The sequence below is a fragment of the Neoarius graeffei genome, chromosome 18 (genome assembly GCF_027579695.1).
Source record: "Neoarius graeffei isolate fNeoGra1 chromosome 18, fNeoGra1.pri, whole genome shotgun sequence".
In the NCBI taxonomy this organism is placed as follows: Eukaryota; Metazoa; Chordata; class Actinopteri; order Siluriformes; family Ariidae; genus Neoarius; species Neoarius graeffei.
In genome coordinates, this window is record NC_083586.1 from 61,810,468 (window position 1) to 61,820,788 (window position 10,321).

At 39.8% G+C, this 10,321-nt stretch overlaps 1 protein-coding gene across 1 annotated transcript; it reads left to right on the top strand.

Moving 5' to 3' along the window:
• Positions 1–3,808: 3,808 nt before the first annotated feature.
• mb (myoglobin) lies at positions 3,809–9,088 on the top strand. Its single transcript, XM_060899170.1, has 4 exons — positions 3,809–3,917; positions 4,635–4,720; positions 6,150–6,369; positions 7,827–9,088. The coding sequence occupies exons 2-4, from the start codon at positions 4,638–4,640 to the stop codon at positions 7,965–7,967; spliced, it is 444 nt and encodes a 147-aa protein (XP_060755153.1). The 5' UTR covers positions 3,809–3,917; positions 4,635–4,637; the 3' UTR covers positions 7,968–9,088.
• The last annotated feature ends 1,233 nt before the right edge of the window (positions 9,089–10,321 follow it).

A 10,321-nucleotide genomic window follows, 5' to 3' on the forward strand; every position in this document is an offset into this window, starting at 1 on the left:
ATATTTACAGTCCCAAAAAAATATAATCCAAAAAACGCTCAGAAGATGAAGGGAAAAATAAAATATCCAAAAGTTCAAAGTCAAATACAAAAGCCAAAAAAACTAGAAAAGAAAAGGCAAAAATATCAATGCTCAGAAGATCCAAAAAACAGTAAATACAAAGTCCAAAAAGCAAAGCAAAGTGCAAAACCAAAAAGACAAAGGCAAGGAACACGGAACAGAGGTAACTGGAGCTAAACATAACAGCACAAAGACTCCGTGACAAGAGGACTGAACTCAGGGGTATAAATACACAAACTAATTAAGGACAGGGCGGGGCAGGAAACAGGCAATAAGACAAAAACAAAACACAGAACACAGTGGTGACCTCTAGAGGCCCAAAACAAACATGACCAGAAAAGGAAATAACAGTGGCTTCTAGAGGCCAAAACAGTCCCAGTCCTAACAACACTTCCACAAACATGTGTTGTGAAGATCAGACTTTGATAGATCCCTGTTCTTTAAATAAAACAGGGTCCCTCCACTCACACCTGATGGTCATCTCATTGATTGAAAACACCTGACTCTAATTTCACCTTCAAATTAACTGCTAATCCTAGAGGTTCACATACTTTTGCCACTCACAGATATGTAATATTGGATCATTTTCCTCGATAAATCAATGACCAAGTATAATATTTTTGTCTCATTTCTCAAGTCAAGTCAAGTTTATTTGTATAGCGCGTTTAACAATAAACATTGCCACAAAGCAGCTTTACAGAATTTGAACAACTTAAAACATGAGCTAATTTTATCCCTAACCTATCCTTAATGAGCAAGCCTTTGGCGACGGTGGCAAGGAAAAACTCCCTCAGACGACATGAGGAAGAAACCTCGAGAGGAACCAGACTCAAAAGGGAACCCATCCTCATTTGGACAACAACAGACAACATGACTATGACATTAACAGTTTTAACATTAAGGCAGTTTCGTTGATGTTATAAACTCTTCATTGATGGAAACTTGAATGCAAAACTGTTCATGACAACTGCAGTCCTAAAGTTAGCAAGTCAACTATAGTCCTCAGCCATAAAAGCATTACTGTAAGTGTCCAGAGCGTCTTCCAAGTGTGACTTTCAACTGTACATATGGGGCTGTCCTCCACAGGAGCAATGTGATGAGACTCCAACCAGACACAGGGCACCAGGATGGATCAGGCAGGTCCGAGGAGCAGAAGAGGTCAGCATCACGATCCCAGGACCAACATGTAACTCAGAGGGACAGATTGGGGTGGAGAGAGAGAGAGAGAGAGAGAGAGAGAGAGAAAACACAGGTTGTTAGGTATGCCCAATGTCACCTGAATAAGTAGGAACAGTATACATATTGCACTGAGTACAAGCAGGGACTCTGGCAAAACTAACTATGACAGCATAACTAAAAGGGGACAGCCAGAAGGCATGAGGGAGCCCCAGGACATAAAGCAGCCAGCCACTACACTGTCAACAAACTCGAGTGAGCAAGCGAGTGGGGATTGACAGCATCCATACATCCCAGTTTACCAAAACACTCTATGTCTGAGGACCCTCCAGATCTACTCATTTACCTCATAAACACCATTAACAAAAGGCTTGACTAAACAGATATGCTGCATTTTGAACTAACTGGAGCTTGTTTATGCACTTATTGGAACATCCAGACAGTAAGGCATTACAATAATCCAACTTGGAGGTAACAAAAGCATGAACTAGTTTTTCCGCATCATGTAGTAACATTACATTTCTTATCTTAGCAATATTTCTGAGATGAAAGAAAGCTATCTGGGTGATGTTATCAATGTGAGTTTCGAATGAAAGACTGGGGTCAATAATCACTCCTAGGTCTTTTACTGCTGCACGTGAAGAAACAGAAAGGCCATCCAGAGTTACTGTGTAATCAGAAAACTTACTTCTAGCTGCATGTGGTCCAAGTACAAGTCTTCAGTCTTGTCAGAGTTAAGCAGAAGGAAGTTAATAAGCATCCAGTGTCTAATGTCCTTCACACATTCCTCAAGCTGGTGTCTCTCATCTGGTTTTGCAGAAACATGCAACTGTGTGTCATCAGCATCACAGTGGAAACTAAAACAATGTTTACGAATAATATCACCCAGAGGTAACATATATAAAGAAAAAAGCAGTGGACCCAAGACGAAACCTTGTGGAACACCAAACTTTACCTCAGTATGTCTAGAAAAATCACCATTTTCATCAACATACTGATAGCGATCAGTTAAATAATACCTGAGCCAGGAGAGGGCCGTTCCCTTAACTTCCACAACATTTTCTAGTCTATCCAGAAGAATGGAATGATCAATGGTATCAAATGCTGCACTAAGGTCAAGCAACACAAGCAGCGAGACACAGCCCTGATCAGACGCCAACAGTAGGTCGTTTACTACTTTAACCAGTGCTGTCTCTGTGCTATGATGAGGTCTAAATCCTGACTGATACATTTCATGGATGTTATTCCTATGTAAATATGAGCATAACTGCTGTGCCACAGCTTTTTCAAGGATCTTGGAGATAAAGGAGAGGTTTGATATTGGCTGATAATTGGACAGCTGACAGGGATCAAGGTCAGTTTTTTTAATCAGGGGTTTGATAACTGCTAGTTTAAAGGATTTGGGTACATAGCCAATCGTAAGAGAAGAATTTATTATTTTTAGAAGTGGTTCAATTACTTCAGGTATTATCTGTTTGAATAGATGTGTAGGTAAGGGATCTAGTACACAAGTTGAGGCTTTTGACGCAGAGATTAATGAAAGTAATTCAATTTCTCTAAGGGGAGTAAAACATTCTAATTGCTGATCTGATACAGTTATATTGTTAACTACAGGGTCACTTATATTGTCTGACCTTAAATTTGTAGTTTGAATTTTTTGTCGGATATTCTCAATTTTGTCATTAAAAAAATTCATGAAGTCGTTGCTACTACATACTACAGGTGTGCATGTGTCTATAGTGGACTTATTCCTGGTTAATTTTGCTGCTGTATTAAATAGGAATCTAGGATTATTTTTGTTATCTTCAATTAGGGAGGAGAAATATGTTGATCTAGCAGCACTAAGAGCTTTTCTATACTTCAGGAAGCTCTCCTTCCATGATAATTTGAACGCTACCAATTTTGTTTGACGCCATTTAAGTTCCAATTTTCGAGTGGTCTGTTTTAAAGTGCTAGTGTCATCATTATATCAGGGTGCTAATTTTTTTTGTCTCTGACCATTTTCCTTTCAAGAGGAGCTACATTATCTAAGGTATGGCGGAATGTTGACTCTAAGCATTCAGTTGCCTGATCAAGTTCTGTGGGGGCTGACAATGACCCAGTCAAAGTTGATAACTCTGGAAGATCATTTATAAAGCTCTGGGTTTAACTGGGTTCTCTTTATATACTTTTAGGGCTTGTGTGAAAATCTGATGATGTTTTAGGTCATATTTATGCCAAAATATAGAAAATTCTAAAGGGTTCACAAACTTTTAAGCACCACTGTAGAGCTGATTTCACCAACATAACATCCAAGTCCCATGACTACTAATAAAGTCTGTTATGTGCACTGGCTGAGCTGGATCATTGTTAAACTTTTTTTATGTGATTGCTGTGTATTAACATGCATGTGGGGGGTGGGGGGATATTAGGGAGGGATTGAGGGAATAGGAGAAAATTTTAAAGAAGTAGAGCAAAAAGAAAAGGTGAAAACCAGTGGGACAGATGCAGAATCAAGTGGGTGGAGTTTGAAAGGGGTGGGGCTAACATTGAGACAAGGAGTGGGCCCACTTGATTGATGGGTGAGGGGGACAAACTTTTTTTATAAGGCCAGTACAAAAACGCAAAGTCAAGAATCAGCAGCACTAGAGGAAAAATCTGAAGAACACATTCTCATCTGAAGTGATCACAACACTGTCCTGGTGAGTGTGAGGTGTCTGAGTGAAAGTGGAGGAGTGAGAGACAGACAGAGAGAGAGAGAGAGAGAGAGAGCAACTGTACTCTGGATTCTCAAGGTTAAGAGATTATTCTTCAGGTGTCTCAGGTTCTTTTCAGATGGGACTGTGATCAATTTTACAAAATAACTTGCAAAAACTCCGAGGCTGTAAATAAATTGGAATTTTAAATTTCACTTTAATAAACTAGTTTAAGAAAATGATTAAACCCTTGTGTGTCGATACTGCAATGTGTGTGTGAGATATGATACTGTTAAGTATGATAAAGGTTTGAGTAAAGTGCACATGATTGTGCGTGCATGAGAAAGTCTACTCTTTATTCTCAAGGTTATTTCCTCAAGGTCATACAAATTGATTTTTTTTAAAAACTGCTCATTACATTTCATATTAAACATAAGCCTTTTATATTATGGTTTTTATTTACATATTACATTAAATATGCTGACTTCTTTTTTTAATGATTTTGAAATGTTTAAAAAGCAGATACCAAAACACAACAGAAATGTGTGGATAAATTATTGTGGGGGGTTTCTTAAAATACAAAATGTGCAGCTGGTTTTGTAGGTTATATATATATATATATATATATATATATATATATATATATATATACACACACACACAGGTAGTTTGTCCTTGCGTGACCTCTAGCTTCTGACCGTGTGGTGTTGTGCGCTTCTGTAGACGATGACCGACTTCGACACGGTTCTGAAGTACTGGGGTAAAGTGGAAGCTGACTATACTGGTTTTGGAGGAGAAGTTCTGACCCGGTCAGTACCAAACCACTTTTCCAAAAACTTATTTTGTGATGTGTTTCAAAAAAGCATTGTAGCGCAAAGATAAAAAGAATTAGTTTATAGTGAATAGGTTACTACAAAAGATGTTTTGCTATTTATCACTGGAAATGTTAGCTGTAAGAGGGGGTGAGTTGGTCACAGTTCATCTATCAGCATTAAATAAAGATGCAGCAGGAAAGAATAGACTTCAGGATCAGAGCAGGAACTTGTGAAATTGTAGAACTCAAAAAGGCAGAAAAATAGGATTTGGGTGGGAGCAGGAACTCACAGACATCAGGATGGGCAGCAGAAGATGGTAGAATGAGGAGAGTGGGAATACATGATTCTTGTACACCTCAAGAAAACTGGATCCAGGTGGTAGTAGGAAGGTATCGATCTCAGGATGGTAAAGGGAGACTGTAGTACTATGTGCTAAGAATATTTTGATCAACAACTCAGTAGTTTAGTGATCAATAAATCCATTTCCAATACAGCAAAGCTTCAGCAATTGATAACATTTGGTACTTTTCTGCTGGAGGAGCCAGGCGTGCTTTTAGTTCCTGGGCTGAAGTTCTGTAGACTGTACGAGAGAGGAATGTACAGCTTGTTAAGTACTGTAGGAGGTGAGTTTGAAATGCTGTAGTTAGTTGATCAAACGGCTTCAGAGTCTGATCAGTCTTTTAATATAAGCAGAGGTGATGGAGCAAGAATAAGGAAAGATATTCATCACTTTTTTTGTGCAAACCTCTAGTGGCCACAGAAAAATGACCATGCAAGCACATCGTGAGCAAATAGTTCAAAAAAGCTACAAAAATGAAAACATCTTTTTGTGACATTCTGAAATGACATAACTCGCCCACATGTGTTTGTCATTTACTTGTAAGAGTGAGAAGTTCCTGAAGTGCAATAGGAACATAATCCAAGACACACACACCCCAACTGTAATTCTTTAAGTTTAGTTCTTGCATCCTTTCAATCTTTAAAAAGTTCCACAACATTGATGCAGTTATTGATGTAGTGTTTTGAGACTGAGGGTCCAAAATGTAAACCAGATTAATCTGGTTTTGACTGTTTTTGAGGAAAGGATGGATGCAGCCAGGTCTTGCCTACCTGCTTTCTCCCCAGTGGAGTTTCCCCCTCTGAGTACACAGAGGTAACAGGATGCTGATGTAGGCTGAGCTCATGGCATAGACAATAGTCTCTTTCTTCTCCTCGCTCAATCTCTCACTGGTCTCAAAAGGAACCAGGACTTTTAGCAAGCTTAGATTGCCATCTTGATAGCTTTTACCTTTGTTTTCGTATGGTTCTCTCACTCCATCTTGCACCACCTTTCTGTAAGCTAGTACTCACTGTTGATGTATAGTCCCATATTTGGTACTATGGAGTTATGACCCGCCCACTCTCTGTCCCACTCTCTTTGCAGTCTGTTTATTGAGAACCCTGATACCCAGAAACTCTTCCCTAAGTTTGTGGGGATCCCACGTGGTGAATTGGCAGGAAATGCAGCAGTCGCAGGTCATGGTAGCGTTGTCCTGAACAAACTGGGTGAGCTCATCAAGGCAAAAGGACAGCATGCTGCCATCCTCAAACCACTGGCTACATCCCATGCCAATATACACAAGATTGCTCTCAGCAACTTCAAGGTAGCACTCAACTTCTCTAACCCTCCCTCTGTGACCTTCATTAGCACTTATTCCTCTTACTGCAGAACCCTGTCATGTCATGCTTGGATTGGCCCAGTGGCTACAAATTGTAGCTTACTAATTACAGTAAAACTTGGTAATTGTCTATCCATTATCCATAACCGGTTATCCTGTGCAGGGTCGCAGGCAAGCTGGAGCCTATCCCAGCTGATTATGGGTGAGAGGCAGGGTACACCCTGGACAAGTCGCCAAATCATCGCAGGGCTGACACAGAGACAAACAACCATTCACAGTCACATTCACACCTATGGTCAATTTAGAGCCACCAATTAACTTAACCACATGTCTTTGGACTGTGGGGGAAATCAGAGCACCCAGAGGAAACCCACGCAGACACAGGGAGAACATATAAACTCCACACAGGAAGGCCCCCGTCGGCCACTGGGCTCAAACCCAGAACCTTCTTGCTGTGAGGCGATAGTGCTAACCACTACACCACCATGCCGCCCCTTGGTAATTGTATGTAACTAAATTAACACCCAGTTAGCTAGCCAACTTTGTAAGGCAAACTAAACGCCATTTTTCCAACCAAGAGTAATCATGCAAACATCCAGTCTTGAGCAGGGCACCAGGAACACATCCATTCAGACCTAGGAGAGAGCTAGATGATGGATGGATGGATGGATGGATGGAGTAACCAGTCCACCAGTATTTTTGGGTGGAAACTAGGGAACCCAGAGCAAGCCCACACAGAAACATGGAAAACATGCAAAATATTAAATTATGTAGAATTTGCATGTACTGAGGTTTTTATGGCAACATGGTGGTGCAGTGGTTGGCACTGTCGCCTCACAACAAGAAGGTTCTAGGTTTGATCCTCATGGTTGACTGGGATCCTTCTTCTTGTGCCTGCATGGGTTTCCTCCAGGTGCTCTGGTTTTCTCCTATGTTCTAAAGACATGCTGATTAGGTCAACTAGCTACTAAATTGTCCATCAGTGGGGGTGTGAATAATTTTTCATCTCTGTTAGTCCTGTGATGGATTGTCGATCTGCTCAGGGTGAACCCCGCCTCTCATATGAAGTCAGCTCGGATTGGTTGCAGCTTAGCCTGATGGATAAGTGGTATAGATGATGGATGGATGAGGTTTTCATTCAAAGCAGGAATTAAACAGTTGGCTTAACAGTGGCAGTCTGTTGGTGCTGGAATTTGAACTCTCCTTCCAAACAGTAGCCCAGAGCTTTAATCACCGATTGTGCATTTAGATTAAGTGCATTTCACAGCCTTATAAGAACAGCACAATTGAGCTTGTGTTGATTTGTTGGGGTCCTGGGCTAAGCAAACTGAAATATAAAAACAAAAGCCATAAGAACATTGGTATAGAACTAGAACACTACTGATGCACCTCTAATATCACCAATCCCTCTTTCCTGCACTCTCTCTCTCTCTCTCTCTCAGACGATCAGTGAGATCATTGTTAAGGTGATGGCAGAGAAGGCCCAGGCTGATGGTCCTGGGCAGGAGGCTTTGAGAAGGGTGTTGGCTGTCATCATCAATGACATGGATGGCTACTACAAGGAGCTCAACTTCGACGGGTAGATGCCCTCTGACCCTTCAAGTCCCTAACCTCACTGGGGTAGAGTAAATGGGTGTTCATTTAGCCAGTGGGAGTAGTGTAATCAAGGCATTTATAATTACTATTTCTGCACGCAGTGGTTTAACTGTATAGTAGTACACAGCAACTGTGGAGCACAGGACAAAATCATCATCCATTTCAAAAGTCTGACGAAAGAAAGCATGCTGAAGTGAACAGAACACGGTTGATTAAATTACTGAGTCCAAAAGTCTGAGCCTCTCATTTGATCAGATTTGAAAAATGCATGCATGCATGTGCACGCACGCACGCGCACACACACACGCACGCGCACACACACACACACACACACTCCTTACTGAATGAATCATTAGGAGTGTATAAGTGCCATTGCTTGTACAACTTTTACAGTCCCCCATATATGGCAAGATGTGTAAATAGGAAATTCAGAGATCTTTGAAAATGGATTTGTTTGTTTTACAGTAATGGTTTTTGCTTAATAATGAGGATTAACCTTAAAGATTTATTAAAGCAGTTCTTTGTAATGGACTTCACGGCATTTCACAACTTCTAAATACAACACAGTTGCCAATTGTTCTCGTTTTAATGTTCTGTTGGGGTCTCAGACCAAGCAAAATGAAACATGAAAACCATAAGAAATTAGTATAGAAAACCCTGTCGGAAACATGAGCGACACTCTAAAAAGGTCAACTGTACAGAAAATTGTTTAATCACTGATGTGAATTAAATGATCATGGCTGATTTGATATTTCCTTAAAATTAAACTAAGATCTCATAATGTACCTAAACTGAGATAGTGGATTCAGTATGGTTAAATGTGTCTTTAATTCAGGTGATTTTTTTTCTTCAAAAAAAATGCAATTGAGATGTTGAGTACTAAATTTCCACTACCATAAACGATATCTGCTTGGCATTGACTCCTCAGATTATTTAGGAATAATGAACAGCAAAATCCCTTCATCGAAATATCATAAAAAAGAACTGGACAAGAATTAATCTGACATGTATGTGATGTGCTTCTGGAAGTGCAGTCCTGCTGGTCTTATCACTTTCTTCAATATCATTAACATGCTTTAATGTGATTAAAATGGTGATCATTAATAAAGTCATGGTGTCTTGTGTTATTTCTATGTCCATCATGTGCAAGTTGTAAAAAGTGCTACCTTTAAGTGTCAGACCCGTTTTATCACATCAACACAAATGAAGTGAAAAAGGTGAAACCTTATCTTGAGTGAATTTCTTTAGTTTAATATTTATATATGCTGTATGAAGGAATAAACCACTGTCTATCAATAAGTACGTTTTTCTTTTTTAAAGCTAGACGGTCTTTCGATTTCATAAAATCAGTGAAATTTAGTTCCCTCTGAAATGTGGTCAATGTGATATATGTTTATTTCTGTAATATCTCACAAAATATCAGGCCATCCATTTTAATTCCAGCTTGTAATGCAACAAAACAGGACAAACACCAAGCGGGATGAATACTTTTGCAAGGCACTGTATATGTCTGTAGATAACAAGGAAGAAGTCCAAGAACTGCCTTAGAAATAAAAATACACACCTGCATCTGCTAGAAAAGTCCCTGTGAATGAGCTGTTACTCTAGAAACTACAGTTGTGGTCAGAAGTTTACATATGGTGGCATGAATGTCATCTTGGATATGAATGTCATGCCAATATTTGGGCTTTCAGTAATTTCTTTGAACTGTTCTTTTTCTGTGGCAGAATGTACAGTATACATCTTTAATTTAAAAAAAACACTAGAATTTGGTGCACAAGTTTTAATTTTCTTTGGGTTTTCTGAAATCAACACAGGGTCAAAATTAAACATACAGGGTCAAAAATGTATATACGCTTACTTAGATTATTAATTCACAGGTGTTGAAACTTCCAAAATGTCTCTTCTCTTGCCAAGGCTGAGGTCTCTTAACTTCCTGTTAGTGATCATGCTTGACTACAGCTGGTAGCTTCTCTGTGCCTTCATTAAAAGGGTTTGTTTACAGCACTCATTGGATTGACCAGCACACAGTAAAATGGGAAAGTCCAAGGAGCTCAGTGCAGATCTGAGAAAGAGGATCGTAGATATACACGACTCCGGAATGTCTCTTGGAGCCATTTCTAAACAACTGCAAATTCCAAGATCAGTTCAAACAATTGTATCCAAGTTATTGTGAGGTGTAGTTACTTTGCCAAGCCACTTTGCTTCAAGAAAACCCAAACTGTAACCCTCAGCTGAAAGGAAATTGGTTTGGATGGTCAGGAACAACCTGGAAACCACCATGGCACAGCCCTGCCATGAACTGGAAGCTGATGGATCACTGTCTACAGTTCAGATCACC